This window comes from Tyto alba, unplaced genomic scaffold (assembly GCF_018691265.1).
Source record: "Tyto alba isolate M040663 unplaced genomic scaffold, T.alba_DEE_v4.0 Super-Scaffold_19, whole genome shotgun sequence".
Lineage (NCBI taxonomy): Eukaryota > Metazoa > Chordata > Aves > Strigiformes > Tytonidae > Tyto > Tyto alba.
In genome coordinates, this window is record NW_024881281.1 from 7,230,581 (window position 1) to 7,251,942 (window position 21,362).

Genomic DNA, 21,362 nt, shown 5'->3' on the forward strand with positions numbered 1-21,362 from the left:
GGCTCCTACCTTGTTAGCACCAATTAGGAATATGCAGAATTTATAAATGCCGCTATAAAATAAGTCCATTGAGACTTATTTTAGCTGTTTACAAAGTTGTGGCTTTTGCTTTTGAGTTTTAATATAATAAATGGTTTCAGAAATTAAACATCTTATTTGAGGTTAAACATTTTAAAAGCAGCGCCCCTCCATTCTTTCATTCCCCAAATCCTGAAGGAGTTGGCTGAGGAGTCTTGAGATAACCCAGAATGTTACTAAATATGCAGAATCCTAGAAAACAGCCCTGTTGAGACCTGGCCCACTTCAGTCACCATCTTCCTTCACTCTATAAGGCAGTGTTGGGAGGTCTGTGCCCTAAAGCTTCCTGACCCTGATGCCCTCTCCCTGTTCAGCATCTTGTGATTCTCACACCCTGAGCTTGTCACTGCCAGAACAGAAAACTTTATCAGGACTTTATCAGGTCAAGAAGCACCAGTTTGCTCAACTCAATGGGATGTGCATGGGGTTTCAGTGTTTCTTTTTCAGAAAAAAACAAAAAACAAAAAACCCAAAAATATTCAGGCCAATCAAACATCCAGGAAAAATAGACAAAGAATAGTGTTCTTGGCTGTTCTTATTTCCACTTTTCTCCTTCCAGGGAAACTGTTTTTGCACTGTGAAAAAATGGAAGAAATCTCAACAACTGGAAGCCATTTTAACAACTCCTTCCCAGGCAGCCCCAGCATCTCCAGCCACCGGGCTCTCCTGGGGCTCCTGACCCGCTGCACTCAGGTCCAACCTCCCCACATTGGAAGCAGAACCCCCTTCAGAAGGAGAAAAGAAGCAGCAGCAAATTTACTCCAGAATCATTACACTGTCTGCTACTGATCATTTAATGCTCATCAGACCCATTACATCTGTGCTGCAGGCTAGCAGACACACAGGTCAGCATCAGCAAGCTAAAGATGTTGTTTGATCACTTACAAAAAAAATGAGGGCGCTTTCTTGCTATACAGGCATATCACACTTCCAGCAAATCTTTCTAATTTCTCATTCAACCTCTGTACTTTCCCTCATGCACATTCATCTCAACTGCTGTAATTTGTATGATTATATACCACTTTCCAGTCATGCAGTTTTAAGCACACTGCCTGTCACGGATGCATTATACGACACTAACTAGCTTTAACTGTTTGTACTCGTATCACGAATTAACATGATCACTCATGGTTCAGCTCAATCAGTATTTCCTCACTTGCAACATTCAAACTGCGAATCCTTCGCTCCGCTCCTACAACCCATCCATTCCTACAGAGAGCACCAAGGTCTAAGTAAAATAATCTGCACTAAGTTATTAATATTCAGGATTGCTTGCAGGACTGAGCCCAAAACATTACATGCCTGTTTTTGCCTTAGGAGGGAAGGTGGGTTGGTACAGGATCTACAGATGGGTGGACTTTGCAGATTCCTATGCATTCACTGTTCATATCTATATTAAGAACTTAATCAATAGGATCGATTTTTAGCCCTGGGTTCTAAAGTTCAGATTACATTGTGTGTTCTTCCAACTAATTAAACCCTGGGTACATTCATTACATGTAAACACTCTTCCCTCTCACAACAAACTTGCATTTTTACTAGCTTAAGACAACACTGGGAGTAAAAGCAGAGCAGGCAGGAACTTAGCCAAGCACTGTTGAGGGTGGTGGGCTCAGACCAGCACCTCCTCCTGTGAGCTGATGACATGGGATGGCTGCACTGGCTCTCCCCACAAGCATTACTCTGCTACAGGTTACCTTTTCCCCATTCTCCCGGTAACATGGCTCTCTCTGGTCCCATTTCTTCTCTTCCAGAGCTTCTGAAGACAGTTCATCTTCTTCTTCCTCTTCCAAAATATCTGAAAGGTCAGAACTACGGTTGTGCTCAGCAAAAAGGGTCAGCTGTCGTCTTCCCATTTCAGACATTTTTTCTTCTTGCTATTGAAAAGCAAAACAGATTTCCTCAGTCCTCTCAGGCACTTTCAGCAATAAAGTAGCATTTTACCTTTCTCTAGTACACATACAACTGAAGTGTGCCAGGAAATAAGTTGGGTAGCACACAAATGCAGCCAGTGGCATGGACATGCAAAACTGTCAGACACATTTTATAGCCTGCAGAAAACCAGTACTGCATAAGACTGTAAAACCTAGGGGTGTCAAACACAATCCACATCCCTCCATGGACAGAGACATTCAAGCAACCTCAAACAAACCTCTCTTTTCACTCTGGACATTTCTTTCATCACCTCCTTGCCAGTGGACAACCTCAGGAACTCCTGGCAGCTGCTCCCACCCGCACTTGCATCTCGGAAGGTGCCCTCTGTCCCCTCAGCCTGGCTGGGGGAGGGCAGAGGCTCTGGGCTCACGTTCTTTTCTTTTGACTCTTTCTCTCTTTCAGCATCGGGACCTTTTGGTGACTCTTCCACAGAGCATGTGTGGCAGGTCTCCATACGTATCTCCAGACTACTGTTAGATGGGCTTTCCAGCTCCAGTGCTTGGGTTACAGATTGCTCCATCTGGGAAACAAGCCCAAAAAAGGTCATCACAAACGACGAAACTTGTTCTCCAAAAGCAGGCCCTTACCACCCCAAACTCTCTGACACAGACACAATGTGTTCTGTGCTGGTGGCATATGACTATTTTGGCAGGCAATTTGCAGCTGGGAAGGCTGGCCAGTCCTGGAACAAACTCCTCCCTGCTGTTAGCTGCAGCTCTGGCCACCATATGTGGCTCATGTAAGCCATGGACATATATTGACAATAACTAGTTTTAGAGCAGCAAGAAGAGCCTAAGCTATACAACAAGGTTATTTCCCACTCTCATCTGCCAGAGGAATGTCCTACACACCAGCTTGCAGGTAAGCTTGAGCTGGAGGTTAGAGCTCATAAGGGCTGTGAAGAAAAGGGGAATTAATGCAGAAGAATACACACAGAGTACAACTGCAGAGACTTGTGGTTAGGTCATCTAGCTGGATTACAGAAATCTTAAATTTTCATCTGCTTTCCAGTCAGTTCAGTCTGGTGTTTAAGAAAAGGTCTGGAAGATGAGAGTGGAACCTCAGGAATGAAGAGGGCAAGGTGGGCCTTCGGCAACCACCCCTTTCTCTAACCCTCACACTAGAATAAGGCAGCCTCCACTGTATTTTGCAATGGAACACAACCTTGTCCTTACATACTAGGCACACTCTGAAAATACTTACAGGATCACACCCCTAGGGAGATTTAGACACTGCAGTGCCTAGTATCTAAATGTCCCCTGGACTCAGGCAAAACCCAGAGAGATCTAGATCTCTGCTTAATCTGACAGCTAGAATCTTTCTGCCCTGTTTCTCTTTGTTGACAGCCAAGTGAAGACACACATCTTGAGCAAGGTTAATTTGCATCCTGCAATCACCCATTTTGCTCAAGTGACTACAAAGGAGGCAAAGTGATGCACCCATGTGTAGCCATCTACACTAGACATCTAAATACAGGCAAATGAATCACAACTGACCTGAAGTACTGTGAGTAGCAAATGACCAGGGGTTGAAAAATAATTGAAATTTTGGACTCAGCATCTCAATTCTGCTATGTATTTAGTTGGGGTTTGGTCTTGGGCCCACATAGCTGTTGATGCTCCAGCAATTATCAGAAGTCTTCCCTACTTTTGTCTACCCAAGCCTTTGCAAACTCACACTGCCATCATTAATAAAGTCATGCTGAATTTAATAGTTTGAAGCACACCCCTGAGTCCCTGATGTCAAAGGTCAGAATGGGAAAAAGATCCTTTTTCCTCATATAATACATCACACACCAACAGGACCCACTTCCCTCTTGTCACAAAGTGAGCACCTTATAGATCAGTTACATGTTTTCTTATGGGGCTCTCAGATATCCTCATCACTGTCCTAAATAAGCCCTGAAAGCACTCACCCACCCTACAGGATTCCAAATACCAAATGTCATGACAGCTTGCCAGTTCTTCTCCAGACATGGGTGCCTTGCTGTGCAGTCCACTAAGGTTCTTCACCTTGCTAGAGTGCCCACTCTGCCTTGTGCAAACCCACTAGACTGGTGAAGACCCCTTCAAGTCAGAGAGCACAGTAATGTCAGACTAACACTGACATCATCATCAGTGGGAACATGTTTTTCACCTTCTATCTCTGATGAATTCTTGCTTTCCTGACTCTATTCCTGATCTGCTTGCACACATGAGATCAAGTGGTGATCTGCTTCTGCTCTTCCAGATACACAACAGCAGCCAATACATCCTGCTGATTTGTCAACCACTGGATGATGGACCAAAGGCAAGTGTGTCACAGAAAGAGGAAGATGATCAGTGACGTTTCGTTCTGTTCCCCAAAATGATCCATTCTCCTTCCCAGCACACATGGTACTAGGCAGGAGATGTAAGTACTTACCTGCACCTCCGTCCCTTCACCCAAGCCTTGCAATTCTGCTTCCTTTGAAGTGACAGGCTCTGTGCTCTCATCGGGGAGCACTGTGCTGCCAGGTGGCTGAGGAGGCACAGTCAGGCATTTCTTGTCTTGTGCAGCATCTGATCCGTGTGGGGAAGTGCCTAAAACCTGCACCAAGGAAGCACTAGGAGAGGAGAGGTGTGGCGGTGAAGAGGCTTTCTCTGGCAGAGATCGCACTGAGCCATTGTGGCTGGAGGAGAGATCAGTCAATTTGGCATCTGAGCTATCAGTGGGAACTTTTTGTCGAAGCAAGAATGCAGCTGTCTGGTGTGTGGGTGGGCTGTGCACAGGCAGAGAGCCCCTGGGTTCTCCATGGGGCAGTCTAGAGGTAAAAGTGGTAGAAACAGCAGAATCTGAAGGTGAAGAGTGGTGAGAGGCTCGCAGCAAGATCGAGGAAATCTGGGCTGGAACTGAATCCACTGACTCCCCATACAGAGACATTGTTCTCACTGAAACCTCCCGGCACACCTGGAACATCTGAAGCTGGGACAAGTCCACCAGGACACTCCCAGCTGTTGGAGAAGTAACTTCTATTGCCTGCAAGCAAAAAGCAGGGAGCGATTATTGACTGTGCACAGCTCAGCCCTTTTGAGAACTACAATCCCCAAACACAAAGTTAATGACAGACCTCAAAGCTCTTGAGAGCAGGCATGCAGAATTCTCACCCTTCTGCACAATATTAGGGAAGAATGAACAGTAAAGAGAAATTGTTACCATAGCCATTCAAGAAACTGGCTATTCTGTAAAATATGACTAGATTCCCTCCTACTCCAGTTTTTAATTCTCCTTGTTCCCTATGCTTTAAAAGGCTATCCCTTTTTCTGGCCTCCCTTTCACCCATGTTCCCAGACTCCTTCTTCTTTTGACCTGTGTAGAGGAAAAAGCATTTCCATTATAAAAGAGTAAGAATCCAACATAGCACTGCTCTGTTTTGCGCTGCGCTCCTTTGAACAGCTGTGGCTTGCCTCTCCCATGGCCAATGGCACAACATCATTTGTGCAGAAGACCAGAGACCACTTTTAGTACAGAATATCCTTGAAGGTTCTTTACCAGTATTTGTACTGGACCCTGGGGTGTTTGCACACATGTCCCTAATTTAAGAAAGGGCTGGAGAAGTACACCTCACTCCTTGTAGTCCAGAGACAAGGCCCAAGTGGTGGCAAGGTTGAATACCTGTACTCTGTCCATGCCCTGTGGACTCACTGCTCATTAAGCTCATTGCTTCTCCAAGGATTAAGCTAGTGCCTAGGGTGAGACAAAGGAAGCTGACACTAATTGTCCTGTTTTGCTAGTGAAGGGTCCTGCCACAGGAACTTTCCTAGCTTAGTTGTATCTAGAACAAATCAAAAATCTGGACAGATGTCTCTTCTGGTGTGCATCAGCCAAAACAAACAGCCCAAGCATCGTCCCTTCTCTGGCATCGTTCCTTCCCAGGCCAGGGGCTGTCACTGCCTCCTCATGGCATGCTTACTGGATCAAGCTTTTCAGGTCCTGAGGCTCTGTAACTGCCTGCTACCACTGTACCAGCCTCCAGCCACCCATCTGCACAAGCATCAGCCTTGCAGTTTCCACACAATACCTTCTGTCCGTCCGCATACACAGCGTAACCGGTGACTCGAACTCCATTGGAAGATCCTTCGGCATCAATGGTGACAGGTAACCAGCTGATAACAAGGATGCCTGGTGAGGGACCAGCTTCTACCTGGACATCCAAAGGAGCATCAGGTGTGCCTGCAAGAGACCAAACAGATCTTCCTTTTACTTACCTGACTAAAGCATAAAGCTAAACTAAACCCTGGTTAGAATCAAAGAGAAAACACCCATGCCAGACTTGCCACTGCAGAATCATACTAAAATAGCCAGGCTAGTCTTGGGAAATGATAGACAGAACCAGAGAAAATAAGGTGCTCTTGTTCTGTGAAAGCATTAATGCACAGAAAACAGAACTTTGCAAAAGTAGCGGAGGCCAAGATGCAGCAATCCTTAGAGCAAGGTCATGGCAAACCAGATCTTCCATGCCCTGAGAGACATGCTGCTTAGATCAGCAAAGGGAATGTCTTCCCAGAGCAAATGAAAACAAAAGAGATAATAAATTTTTAAAATAAAGAAAAACATTAAGACAAAACAGTACAGCATCTCAGGCTTTGGGACCTAATAAATCTTGTTTCCCTTCGCCCCAAGGCTTCATAGCAAAGTAACAACAGAGCACACTGCTCCAAGCACTCCATGCACAGTGGCAATGGGCATGACTGCTCTGATACCTGCTAGTGGGGTAGTGAAGTGTATCACAGCTGAGTTCTGCTCCTGACCCTCTGGGACCTCTTCCCAAGGTGTTTTCAAGGGCCGGGCCTCCAGCTTGGCAACATACTGAGTGCTCGGCTGCAGGTTGTGGAAGGTGTACCAGTAGACCCCAGGTTTTGTTATGTCACATTCCTTCCCATTGAGATACACTGCGTGGTTGTAATTGCTGTTGCAGGGAAGCCACATGACCTCTGCTGACGTGGCAGTGACGCTTCTGACTTTCAGCATAGTTGGTGCCACACAAAAATCTTGCCCCACAAAGAAAGTGCATCGCAGTTTATCAGAACTGCCTTGCTCTGTCACAGTCTGCACAGATACACGGTAAGCCTTTGTTTTCAAATCCAGCTTTTCAATCACTGCTTTGGTCTGAAAACCACTCTTCACATTTTGACGTAGCTCTTCATCCACATAGATGTTGTAGCTTTGTATGTCTGGACAGCCAGCTGGCAAAAGTGGTGGTTCCCAGCCTACAACTACGCTTCTGGCAAGCTGCTTGATCAAAGACAATTTTCTTGGGTAAGGCACTGCTGTATGACTAACAGGTTCCTCCTGGTCTCCTTCTGCTCTACTGGCCAATGGACTGATGCTACTCTCTTCAATGGAGAAATCACTCTTATCTCCACTGCTGGTGCTTGCACTGACAAAACTTTTCTCCTGGTATGAACTATGGGTGAGATCATTCAGCTCCGAAGGCAGAAACGTCATGAGGTCATCATCTGAAACTCGCTCAACAAAATTGGAAGGGACCAGCCCTCGCCGGCCATCCATCAGCTCCCCTAAACAAAAAACAGGAAACCTGTTACCACTGCACCTACCGTTCAGCCTTCCAACCCATCTGTGAAGACAACGTGACAACATCTATGCTAGGTCATAACTGCACTGCAGTCAGGAATGAAAAAAGGCCTCTGGGAGGTTATTCCTGGCAGTTTCCTGCATTTCCTAGGGCTTCCCTAGTTAGATCCTAATGGCCACAGTGAGAAGACTCACTGCCCCATTCACTCCAGAGCCAACTAATTAGAAAGTTGTTTTGTGTAATTAGCTTAAGGGTTTTTCCTTCTTCGTTATCCTATTGTTCCTCATCACAGCTGTTCCACTAATTTAAGTGTCTTTTTCTAGACTTCCCAAACTATGCAGATTGATGATTTTACATCTTCTCCCAGCCACTCAGATTTGGATTTTGTAGCACTTCCTCAAGAAAGTCCATCTTTCCAGCTCTGTATTCAGCTCTGGCCTTCTTTTTAGTTCCCTCCTTCGTTATGCTAACTTCTGTAATAAAGATGTACCAAAAGGACCCATAGGGACGACCTATACAACAGCACTCTTATTACGTGCAAGAACCATCAAATATCAGTCAAATGAGCAGTGCGTAGGGTTTGCACTTACTTTCCCCTTTTAAACTCTACCTACAGCAAATCAGCTGAAAGCAGGGAAAGCAGAAAACATTAGTAAAGAATAACCTTTTTATTCTTTAAACAATAAACAAACAAACAGATAAATAAATATATAAGAAGCTTGGAAATATAAAGAAAGAAAGAGCCAGAACAGTCAAAGAGCAAGCAGTGCAACATGACATGCATTTGCCTCAGCTCTTGCAAAGCACCTCAGTTAATTAGGATCCTTCATCCCATTAAGTCAGTCAGCTCCACAAAGAAACTTCATTACAAAGTTAAAGTTCACAATTCTTGGTTTCAATTTCATCTGCCTATTAGTCAACCAGGACCATGCTTTCAAAGGTGCCAAAAGAGAAACACATGCATGACACCAAATAGGATAACAACTGTAGTTTGGACTGCTTATCTTATATCCTACTCTGCCAAAGGAGCAAGAGGTAATTGAGACCATCAACTGCCTACAGTCTCTGGCTCACTCTGCAGTCACTGGAAAGAGGGAGACAGACCATCTGCAGAAGGTGCCCAGGGCTGACCATGTTCCTCCCCACAGCTAGGGAGGGACCATATGGAGGATGAAACCTGGAGCTCTGCTGAAAGCAGTGGCAAAATTCCCACTGAAATCACTAGACCAGGATTTAATGTTTTAGACTTATTTAATCATGACATAAATAATCCCTTTTCCAACAGAATTTGTTCTTCCCTCTAACAATTAACTTTGAGCAGAAAACCTTTGTGGTTTCAAGATTCACTAAATTCCTCTCATTTTTTTAAGAGAGATCAACTCTCTACAGCAGTTCAGTCACATTTCATTCTACTAAAACACACCTTCAAAGAAGCCATCTTCATCCATGTCTCCATAGATGTAAATATATTCTCCAGCAGTCAGTGGAAGCTCTGCCTCTGGATTTTCATTAGGTCCATCAAAAGGATTGTAGCTGAAATATTTACAATATGAAGACACTTTGTATAGGAACTTTCACAGCAACACATTCAAGCTGTGATGTTAGATCATCTTACAACTCACTGGGACTGCATCCAGTTTTTGCAAATTCCACAGACAAAGGTCAAGACTCTAGTTTATGGGTTTATATATAACTAATAACATATTGCTCCATGTTCAAACAGCAGCTAGGAATAATTTTTTGAGTAGCAGAACAGATGTCTTGTGACATCTGAAGGAACAGATCAGAGTGACTCAAGAAAGCATTTTTTAAAAGATTTTAATTACCTGAGTGCTTGCTGTGTTTCTGAGCGTACCAAGTAGATAAACTGTAGGACTCTGCATTTCTAAAATAGACAACCTTAAATTCACCTGCACTTGTAACTGTTTTACATAGATTGCTCTCTACATTTCCTGTACCTAAGTTTAAAACCAAAATAAAACAAACCCAGCCAAACAAACAAACAAATAAAAATCCAAAGTATCAAAAATTCCCCAAACATTTAAGGTACACTTTATCATCCATCTGACTGTCATGGACAAGCACAGCCCAGAATCTCAAAATCCTTATGTTTAAAACCCTAAGAATAAGCTGATTTGTGCAAGGAGAAAGTTACGAGTGAAGAAAAGGTTTCTAGCCTTTTTCTTCATAATTGCCCAACCCTCAGGATCCAAGTTATACAACTCTCGGTGCTGTAATTCCACATTTTAAACAGCAGTCGAAAAGCTCCACTAGCGTGAAAATGATAAATACATTGGTGATAGGATTTGGACTCCAGGTAGTTCTGATCTGCCTACCCAGAGAGCCTTGAGCTAATCAGAGGGCCTATCACAGGAAAATGCCTCATAAAAAATCTTTATTTTTGCAAGCACCTACTACTAATTCCTGCTCTTTAGTCTTTAAAAGGGTTTTCAACATGCCAAAGCAATGTTATCCTCTCTATGACCTGAATGAGACTCAAGACTCTGACATGAAGACACAGATCACCTTTGATCTGCTCCTCACAAGCACAAAATCATTCCAGTTTTCTTCCTCCCACACCACAGTCTAAAAGTTGAAGGGTATCCAATACTTTTTAAACTGTAAATAGCCAGTCGCTACTGCTCAGTGGGTTGTAACAGTTATTAGAAAAATCTGAGTTTAATCTGTGCATTTTTTTTTCTTTTAAAATTATAACCAGAATGATTTTGGTCAAAAACTTCAATTCAGGATTTCTGGCCTGAAATTTTCTTAATTGTTGGAATAAGATTTTCTTAGAGAAAATTTCTTGGACTATTCTGGAGAAATCAGACATTCCAAGGAATCTGTCAATTCAAACCTATTTTTCCATCTAATATCATATTAAAAAAAAAAAAGTTCCACACAGTGCTGTTCACTGAACAACAAATGAGCTTACTATGTTTTCATTAAGCTAAGCACAGTGGATTTGCTTGTGTAGGAAATAACAGGTCTCATAAAATCCCATGGAGGAATAGGATACATGGTCTAACCCAATACCCACCGCTAACAGTGGTGAAACCTAGAGGAGAGTGTCTAACCTTGCAGACCACAAGAAATAACCCAGTACCTGTATCGAGCTAAGAACACCTGGAGCTTTGCAGGGACTTGGCTGCCTGGCTCTGGCATTAGAGAGATGCTGTCAACATCCAGTTCTTCCATTTCACTCGCAGTGTCCACCTAAAAACATATGAGATGGCCCAAATCAAAGTAAAGGAACACTCAAAGGGTTCAAACATCAGTGAACAAGTCCCCTAAGCTCAGGTATGGTGCCAGTCTGGCCCCTGGGCTAAGGACCATCTGGAAGAATTACTCTTAAGGTGAAGAAGTAGTAGTAAAAAGCAACAGCTCCAAGTTGCAGCTTCAGGGGTTCCAATCATACATTAGGGAAAAACTTCTTGCTTAGGTGGGTGATGCAACTTTGGGACAGGTTCCTGCTGAGGTGGAAGATTTCCATTCTTTAAGACCTTAGAGCCTCAGCTACGCAAAGCCACCATGGCCACACTGATCTAGTGTTGGTGACAGTCCCACTTGAATAGGAGATTGGACTAGAGACTCTGGAGGCCCCTTCCACCCTACATATCCATAATTCAGTAATTAATTTCTTGCTACTTCTAAATGATAATTGTCCCTCTGTGCAACTTAAATGGCAATCCGAACAAAGGAGACCTTACAGCTCTATTAGATGTCTAAGTCTTTAAGTGCTTTTGTTCAGACAGTTCCTCTCCAGCACCTGTAAATACCTCAATATAATGTTTGTGTACTTTCAGAACATTAGATAGAGCTTTGGTTGGAACTGGTAGGGCCATCTAGTCCAAACAGCCAGCTCTAATAACAGCCAGTAGCATATGCTGAAGGAACGCGTTCAAGAGACAGGGCAAGCATGATACTCATCTCCATGGTATAGCCTCTCACTTTCTAGCAATCAGCTACTTACGGATTTCTGAATGCACTGGCAGCTACTGGCTGAAGCACCTTTGAGAAATCTGTCTTAGTCTTTTTGTTCCCATTGACATCTTGGAATTTTACATTCAGGGGCAATGAGTTAAGTAATGCAATCATATTTTTTGAAGAAGTGCACTTCCCTTGTGTTTGTTTGGAATGGTGCCAATGAACCTATTCAAACTGCCTTTTTAAAGCAGACTTCAAGGCAAATGTATAATTGATGAAGACCCATCACAGGGACCAGAATACAAAGTAGGTATTTTTTATAGTACATGAACTGCCAAAGTTCATCTTTGAAAGAGTTCAGAGCATCACTTCAAGGTAGAGTACACCTTGTAATGCAATCTTGCACCATGTCCTAGGGTAACAAACACCTGCACCCTGTAACACCCAAAGGTAAATCCAAATGGAGTAGCTTTTAGTAGCCTTGCTAACAGAGGAGTCTTCCCATAACCATGTGTTGCTGACGGCAAATGCTCTACACACCGGCTCTTTTCCAAGGATCCCACAATGACCTACTGGCTTTAACTCTCCATGGAGGCACGGTGGCTTCCAAGATTTCTCTTGAAGTGAAAAATAATAATTTTTCCCACTACAGAATTGATAGTAGTCACGTACCTGTTCCTCCCCGGGTGTGACCTTCACTTTGTCTCTAAACATGACAGCTTCTCAGAGCTCTTATATAGTGCTGGACACTGCCTGCCACAGCAGCATCCCTTTGTTAGTGTCCTGGCCTTGGTATCTCAAGACTTCAGTGTCTTCCACTTGTGCAATTAGGCACACCATGGGGCGTCGAAGGTTTTAGCACTCAGGAAACACCAGTGGACCAAAAGAGCAAAAGCTGTCTCCCATGTCATCACACCCAGACCCACTCACAGCCCTACATTAAATTGTCACATCAAGTGATGTACAGCAGAGAGTATGAAAGACTGTTTAAGTGAACCCTACAATACTATGTAAGAGCTCCTGGGGAGGAGAAGGATCTCCTCTGTGAGGATCTCAGTGACACAAACAGCAAAGCCTATTGATTTCATCCCTCTGCTAGGACAAACTCAGCATCTTTTCTTTCCCCAAGTAAAACTGTAATACCTAAAAGCACCAAAGAAGTTTGAGCCCCTCATCCACAGCTCAAGGCCAAAAATAGTCTGCAGTTCCTTAGCATGTTAAAATTAAAAGTTTGTAGCCTTTGTGTGTTTTAACAGTAGCTGAGTTGTCACAAGGAAGTTTAGCAAGGGCTTTCCCATGCTTCCCACCAATCAACTTCCCCACCCCACTCCTTCTCCAAGCTCCCAGCACTCTGTTTAGCCAGTTGTTTCCTTCCTGGAGCAGAGCACTATGTTCAAATGAGCGTTACAGACATGGGCATCCAAGGCCTTTACAATTTTTTCTGACAGCTTTTCTCTTGTTTTTCCCCCATTTTCTTTAGGCAGCCAGGAGAGAATGAATGTAACATTACTGGTGCTCTCAGTAATGCATTTATTCCCTTGTGGCTAGAAAGCACAGGCTGGAGAGGGAATCACTCCCATACTGACCTCTGGAGTTGGGCAAGATTTTGGACTGTTCTGCATGGATTCTGATCTTGAAGAGTTTGACTGAGGTTCCACTTTCTTAGCTTGTTTCTGAGAACTGGTAGCAGCAACTGGGGAGCCATCAGTGGCATCAGGCGCTCGCTGTGACGACTCCAACTCATCAGTCTCTTCATTGTGAACTTTCTTTGCACTCTGGTGAGTGAGCAATCCAGGAACAGTTGATTCTGCAATAAAATACTGTGTCCATTACTTTTAGCCACAGGCAGAACACAAAACCAGCAGTGAGCATCACAGTGAGCAAACACCATTTAGAGTAGCTCAAGTCTCTAAAAATATGGTTCCTTTAACTGTACAACAGACTGGACACCTTGGATGCTCTTTGGTCAGGGAAATTCCAAGTTCTCTATGACTACAAAATGAATCAAAGGTATTTACAAGAGAGACAGACAGACACAGGGATCCCAAAAGTTAACTAAACATTTGCATTGTTTCTTTCACACCTTTCTGTTTACACAAATAACAACTCATTTGTTAAAACACTTGCAGGCATCTCCAGCAATTACCCTTCTCCTGGTGGGCCTGTGGGGTAGAGCTGCACAGAGCAAGAGGAAGCTCAGAAGTCACCAACGTAGAGGTGAGAAGGTCGATTTTTCCTGTTTGAAGCCGGAATTGTTTGAGTTCCTGAGACAGGAGGCTGAACTGCTCTGTTTGACTGCGACACTGGTCTTCCAGATCTTTTACCCGGGCCTGACAGGAGAGACACAAGATGAGGCACAAACCTGTATCAAAACCACCAGTGAAGCTCCAAACAGCATTTGCCTTTGCTGCATCTTTTCCGTGGATCTCAGACTCCAAGAACCTAAAGGGGTGCTCTCCCCAGGAATAGTCAGTAGGAACTGACAGCTCTGCACCTATAGTATCCTTGAAACTCTGTATCCTTGAACCATCCATTAGGATTCTGACCGTAAGCTCAGTTAGGAATTATCCCTGAAATGCTGGGTTGGAACTTCAATATCCTACCCAAGCCATGCACAAGACCAGATGAGACAAGTCAAAGACAAACAAGTTCTGCATGTTTATTGGAGGATTAAAATCACGTCTCCAAAAGGAATTGCTCTCCTGATGCTCTATCTCATCCATCACTCCAGAGGGCTCAGCAAGCTCCCAAAACATTTACCCTGGCCTCCCCACCACTCTGGGCAGGCCTCCCAACTGTCCCTCTAGATCTTGGCTCCTCCAGGCACTAGGAAGGGCAGAGAACATCAGCACCCTGGCCCATGCTGCAAATCATTTCTTTGATGTGGGCAGCCACATTAAAGCTTTGCCACCAGGTCCTACAGGGATGACTTGTTCCAGAAAAATGCATGCTGAGTACAAGAAAGCTATATCTCAGCAAGATTAGATGCAGAGGAGCCTTGGGGAAATACTATGGAGAGAGTCCTGGCTCTCCTTACACATCCCCACGTACTCCCTAGTTATAGGCATATCAATTCCCAGAAGAATGCAACTGCTCCTTTCCCTCTTCTCACTCTTCCACAGCGCAACAGCTTACTCTAGCTTACTAGACAGATATCCTGTGTAGACCCTGCTCAGGCACTTCAGGTAATAAGTAAACAAAAAGCATCAGTGCTGGATGGGAATATATTATTTCATCAGCAGTTCTTCAACTGAGTTAATGCAGAAAATATTTAATATGGCATTAGTGCATGTGGCTGAGGTGCAGGCTCTGCCTTGCAAGAGATGACATTTGTTCTCTTTTTTCTCTTTGGGCTGAGATCACACCAGGCTTTGTAGTCACTCATCTCATCGTCTTGCTTAGGTAAGATGTGCCAAAAGAGATGACTGCATTGTGCTCTTCAAAGTTTTCCATTCCACAAAATGTTTTTGAAATGTCTTCTCCTTCCAATTAAAAAAAAAATACATCATGCCTTGAAATATTCTGTGAGACAGAAAGTCTGGTTTTTAGACAGCTCTATAAATAACACATCTGACCTAGAAAAAGCTTTCTTTCTGGTCTCAGAGTACTGCAAAATCTTTTAGCCCACTCCCTATCAACTTCTGAGCGTGCGTAAATCTTTATTTTATTGTGGCATACCTGTTTTAAACATGTCAGTTTACCACTTGTCTCTTTCACAACTAGTTAGGATCTCTCAGTCTTTAAGGGAAGCCTGCTGAAATCTTTTATAGTCTGGGAAGAAATAACTGTCTCTGAACTGAAAGAGATTATCAGGTGCCATGAGCAAGTTCTGGAATCATCTGCATTTTCCACTTGCTACAAGTCAACTCCCTGTTCATCAAGTCATGCTGCACAGGATTCCTCCACAATCATAAGGGCTCAAATTTACTTACAGTTAAGATTTTTCACATAAATGCTTCTCCCCTATGCAATACATGAGAAAAGAAACCATGAACAGTAAAAACAGTGGCACTGGATCAAAGCAGGGCTTCCAGTAGACCAACACCTGTCCCTGATCCCACCTTGGGACACAGCCTATGACAAGAGACAGGCACAGAATGACTGTAGGACCAGAGAGGGTTTTCCCATCTTGTCTGGAGACCTGAGCCAGCAGATGCATCTGGATATTGTGTTTAACAGCATCATAATATTACTTTGGTTCTGTAAATTTATTAATCACAGTTTAATCCATTTATGCTTGTGGCCAAGCCAACAGCCTGAATAATCCATGGTTTAATTCTGAGATACTTCATTACTCAGGTGTCTTTCAGATCTTGTGTTATTCAAAACAATGTACAAACATCCCTTAAGTACTACTGCCACACTTCACACAATGCATACTTCTACCAGACTACTTGCAGAGGTTCACACACAGCTGGGCAAGCAGCAAGTTTCCAGGGCAGTGCTAGGAGGCAGGGGGATAAGGAAGAGGAAGGAGCTTCAGGAAACCTGCAGGAATCAAGCCCCAGACACAGAAGAGAGAAGAGACTTTTGTGTCTATGCCCAACCCAAAACAGGGAGAAAGATGAGCTACACACCGAGATTGAGTAGGATGATTACCAGAAGAGGCTGCAAGAGCAGAGACCAGAGAGCTTAGTGGGGTCAGTTTAACCACCAATTCAGGAACTTACTCTGATTTTCCACACCAAGGTAGACCCAACCACCACAAGCTCAGCCCTGTCCTCTCGGATACTCTCCTTCCTGGCTGCTCTATTATACTTCTCCTACAGATGACGTTCCCCATCCAGACGTCCCTTGTCACCTTTCTGCATATTTTCTGCTATATGATTTTGAGATCAGAGTCATGATTTTGCTAGAAAGGAGCTCTATAGGTCTGCAGTCCAAACTCCTGCTCAAAGCAGGGCTAATGCCAAAGGGATTCAAAGAACATCCATAACTCCACATAGATGTGGGTGCTACTTCTACAGGATGTGGGCATACCCGAATAATGTTCATGGATTGTTCCCAATTCCTTTCCTAAAAGTTCCCAACATTGTACTTGCCTTTTTGACCAGACCTGTGAGTTGAACTGGCATTTTAAAAAAACGCCCTACCTCAAACATTGCATCTCTTGACACAACAGGTAATTCAGAGCCCACTACTGTGCATGATTATTCACGGCTGCTTCTCCTCCATGTGCAGGCTTCTGCACAGTCAGTGTTACCTGTCATTTAATCTCCCCGTTACTCGTGAGATCTCCTCACAGCTCTTTGCAGTCAGATCTGAAGGTAACTGCTGAAAGCAGCATTCTATCAGGTACAAACCCCATCACTTCCACATAAGTCTTCTTTCCAAGTCTTTTGTGAATAGGCTGGCTAGCACAGCTCCCAGACTGTATCTTTATTAGTTACTACCTTTTCTGTGAAAACTGTTATTCACAATCTCTGCTCCTCATCTTCCAAACAATTACAAAGCCAGCAGGACCCGTCTTTCTTCACGACACTTTCATTTGCAATGATATTGCCATTGCTTTCGGGTTTTGAAGGAAGCACTTCACTCTTGGACTGTGAGTAGTTCCCAAAAGATCTTTAAATGTATGTGACACATGGAGAAGGTGCACAGTTGGACAATTCTAAAAATCTGGAAATGTCAATAAAATAAATCTCCTAATTCTATTTGCTTGAGAAAGCAAAGCATTTAAACAGAAAAGCAGCTGCTCCATCAAACTCATAGTGGTAGCTCCTTTAATTACATTTATTTCTTGGAGGTGACACTCTTGCAATCTTTTCCAGAGTATAGTTAAAACAAGAATATCAAGCAACTGTCAAAGTCAGGATAGAGGAGAAAAATGTCCTGTTTGACAGGATTATAGCAGTACCTGCATGCAATCCAAAGTACTCTGGTAGCAAGAAAAAAAAGCAAAAAGAGATATAAAACCACAACAGCACTTATACTAGCCAAAAATCAACAATCTGCCAAAGATAACCCAACCCTCAGTTTTAATGAAATTGTTTTCTCACTGACTTACAGTGCCTGCCTTGTTCCATATACTGAGATTCCCATCTCATTCCCACAAGCATCTGCTTGCTAAACAAAAGCCAAATCCCACATACCAAATGCATAAATAAGATAACCATGCACTTTCTAAGGGCCTCCAAATCACAACGTGCTTTGAGCCAAATCACAAGTCAGTGCTAAATTTCAATCCCTCTTTCCCCAGCACATTGGAACCACCCATAAAATCAACAGAATGAATATTTTGTGTCTGGACCTTTCCCCATGTTTGAGATCAAGGAGTGCTGGGAATCAAGGCACAGCTCAGAACCTGGCTTTGACATGATTTCAAGCACCTAAGAGCCTGCTCAGTCATGCACCCTGCTCCTAGGTCAGGCAAAGCAAGCAAAGCTAAGCTGTTCACCATATTTTCCCAAAAAAATTCTACACTGGATTCCTGAAATCAGGCTGTTGTCTTTTGCATCTATGCAGTGTAAAAGGTAGTTGAGAATCTTGTCTCATGTACTTTGGAACCATTGCTGAACTCCTTCCTTCCCATGACCATAACCTTCGAGGTTTTCTCTCTAAACTGAGACAGTCCTTCTATCCATGGCATATCTGCACACAGAAACCATCCCATACCTCTACTCACCCCCGTCACTGCCTTATTATGGAACTACAGAATAGCTGAGGTTGGAAGGCAGCTCCGGAGAGCACCTAGTCCAACTCAGCTCACAGGAAGGTCAGCTAGAGCAGGTTGCTGAGAGCTTTGTCTACTTGAGTTTTGAACATCTCTGAGGAGAGACTCCACTTATGACAATCATGGGACTGAACTCTTCCAACAGGCAAACGGACCACACTCATTCTTCATTAATATTACATCAAAAAGCAATCCAAACACATGTAAAAATTACAATATACAGTGTAAGTACCCCAAACCCCCTAATTTTTCCCTACACTGATGTTCTGAAATGACTATGATTATAGTCAATTCGTTAAAATGACTGTTGATCCACATTAAACTAGCTTTCAATGACAATTTCTCTTTCTTTGGTCCAGCTGGTGTCATAAAGCATCTCTGTACCAGCAACACGAAAGCAAGAATATTTAACCGATGAGGCCCTTGCAGAAGAACACTACCAGCCTCTCAAACATAGAACAAAATGACTGTCTCTTTCGTCCTTTGCAGAGGTCAATGTCTACTTTAAACCTAGGTAGCTTCTCCAATCCTTCAGTGAATTAGTTCAGAAAGCATTTGGCAAGCATCAAACCTCTCATTCTTTATAGGCTTCTAAGAAGTCAGCTAAATACCAACTGACATAAAAGCAGCACCCATACCAGCTCTGCTCCTGTCTCTGCAGCCAAAAGCAGATGTCCCAGAAAGGACACGGCAATTGGGGCAATATATAATGTCACTTCCCCATGATATTCACCCAGCCTGCAACAATTTGAAAACCATCCAGCAGTGGCCCAGCACTCTCGGGCTCTGCAGTTCAGATACAGGTCAGGCCCCCTTCAAAGGAGATGCTACTTGCAGCCATGGAGCAATCTCCTCCATCAAGGACACTTACCATCTTGCTCAACTCTCCTGGGCTCCTAACAGCCACAGAGCTGCTGCATAGCAGTGGACACAGGCAATTCAGCCTGTCATCTCTGGCTGTACATCACCACTACAGACAGGGCCATGGCCTCATTAGCATGAGATCTCACTGTCCAGGTGTTGTACAGTGAGGCATTCTGCTTGCTCTCGGATTTTTTAATACTCAGAAAACGTCAGTGGACTGAGAGAGCAGAAGCTGCTCCACTTGCCATCACACCTAACCCAACTATCTGGCAGCCACTAAATCACCACATCAAGTTCCCAGGTTTGGGGCTTTGCATTTGCAGCTCCAGGAGTCCACAGTCAAGGTTTTCTCCAAAGTTATCCTGATAAACACTGAGATACTGCAAATCAAAACCAAAACAGTGCTCATCACATCTGTCAGACTGCACTGTCAAGCTGTCTGCCACTACAGCAAAGTGTGTTCTGTGTGGATGTCAGAGCACTCACACACCTGGTCCCGGCCTAGCAAATGGGATGGGGGAGCTGCCTCAAACTTTATCACTTTTTATGCTCAGGTAGAAACTACGTATCTCCTTTTTTTCCCTAATAAAAAGCATAGAGCACATATATACAAAAGGAATTTCAAGTCACATGGATGCAAGTATTCTTCCTTCCTGCACACGATCCTGGAAAATGGACCAGGCAAATCTGAGTTTGGTTACTTAATGCATCCCTGAAAGAGTTGTTGGGCACAATCTGAATGAAGTAACCTATCTGAGGACTGAGCAGGCCAGGGTTTAATCCCTGAAAACTCTGACCCCAGAGACTACTCTGCCAGAACAACCAGTACTTGCTCACAGTAGCAACATGTTGCATCTGATCAAGATGTTAAAGCATTCTGCTCAAGAACCAACAAAACCCAGGGCATCAAGAAAGCTGACATTAAGAACAAAAGATACCAAATCTGCAGACACTAATCCATCTTGTTTTCTTCTGTCTTACCTCTAGAAGCTGTACTGCTCCTTCATGTTCTCTTTTTGCCTCTGCCTGCGCCTAAGAGATAAGAAATGGAGTATATAAGAAAGCAGCCTACCTGAGTTCACGTCTACTATCATCACTGCCTTAACAGACCATTACAGATTTAAAACACTGTACGGACTGCAAGTGTCTTTGGACAAACATCAGTGAGAGATCAGAACTGCCACTCATGAGAAAAGCCCTTCACTTTGCTCAGGTACCAGAGTTCGCCTAGACACAGACACTCTTCCCTGGTTTACGTTATCCTGTAAACTCACATACACCTCCTCCATACACCGCACTTCCAAGGAAACAAGGTGCGGGAGTCTCATCACCTTCCAGGGATTCAGAGAGTGAAATGTCCATTCTCTCACACACTGTATACCTGCTGCAACCGTCTGACTTCCTCTTGCTTCTCCTGCAGGACTAGCAGCGCTTCCTTGTGCTCGACTTCCAGCTGCTGCCTTCGCTCAGCCACATGTCTCATGTGCTGCAGAACAATTCACAGACAGCTGAAGGGTGACATTACTGAAATACTTCCCCGTGTCCTACCATGGGCCATGAAGTCAAAACACGGCCTGTATTTTGTGTCATCATTAAACAGAGGAGAAAGTTAGAAACTCTTACCACAAGCGAGAGCAACATGGCCAAAAAAATTCCTTAAATCAGTGATGGCCACCTTATTTCCCCTCCCACTCAAATCCCTGAAACAGCCTTTCTAAAGCATCTCTGTCCTCTTTGGAAGGCCATGTTCCAGGATCCCACAGAAGCAGAAGTCCCAATGGAAGCACAGAGACAAAAGAATGGACAAAAAAAAGCAAAAAGACAACAGCTGCCATCCAAAAGCAGCACTAAGTGTCTGGACAGTCCTTCCAGCCATGTTGATCCTACTGACCTTCAGCACCTGCTCTAGATTCTCCAGCTTGGTTTGGAGTCCTTGATTCGTCTGAATTACTGAATCCCGTTCCTTAGTAACCAAAACAACCTGCAATTTCAGGTCAGCATTCTCAGATTCAACCTGAAGAGAAAAGATTTTCAATTAGCCCAAGTAGCCATAGATATTCCATGTATAAATAATGGAGGACAATTTATTTCTGTATCTCAATAGGTTGTTTTGCAGAACTGCTTTCTACTTGTAATGATACCAAAATCATGAACCTTCTCTCCCTCTGGCTGTTACTCCAGACAAATACATGAGCATTTGTATCAGCCCTCAATGTAATGAACACTTTATTTGCACATACTGCTTCTCCCACTAGGCTCATCTTCCCTCACCATTCACAGGGAGGAATGGACTGGGATATGAACAGGCTACATATTGAAGAGATACAAAAA

At 43.7% G+C, this 21,362-nt stretch overlaps 1 protein-coding gene across 11 annotated transcripts in view; it reads right to left on the minus strand.

Moving 5' to 3' along the window:
• TSPOAP1 (TSPO associated protein 1) overlaps positions 1-21,362 on the minus strand; it is a 71,521-nt gene that overhangs the window by 20,184 nt on the left and 29,975 nt on the right. For 8 of the 11 annotated variants that reach the window (XM_042791420.1, XM_033003788.2, XM_033003739.2 and 5 more), the window contains 13 exons: positions 20,923-21,045; positions 20,413-20,517; positions 20,013-20,063; positions 17,352-17,372; positions 13,641-13,824; positions 13,081-13,301; positions 10,674-10,783; positions 8,991-9,100; positions 6,735-7,550; positions 6,053-6,204; positions 4,417-5,010; positions 2,231-2,533; positions 1,776-1,955 (listed from right to left, as the gene is read on the minus strand). In XM_042791420.1, the coding sequence (XP_042647354.1) occupies positions 1,776-1,955; positions 2,231-2,533; positions 4,417-5,010; positions 6,053-6,204; positions 6,735-7,550; positions 8,991-9,100; positions 10,674-10,783; positions 13,081-13,301; positions 13,641-13,824; positions 17,352-17,372; positions 20,013-20,063; positions 20,413-20,517; positions 20,923-21,045 (2,970 nt within the window). The remainder of the gene's footprint in view (positions 1-1,775; positions 1,956-2,230; positions 2,534-4,416; positions 5,011-6,052; positions 6,205-6,734; positions 7,551-8,990; positions 9,101-10,673; positions 10,784-13,080; positions 13,302-13,640; positions 13,825-17,351; positions 17,373-20,012; positions 20,064-20,412; positions 20,518-20,922; positions 21,046-21,362) is intronic. The other 3 variants (XM_033003729.2, XM_033003723.2, XM_033003766.2) reach the window with 3 other exon arrangements.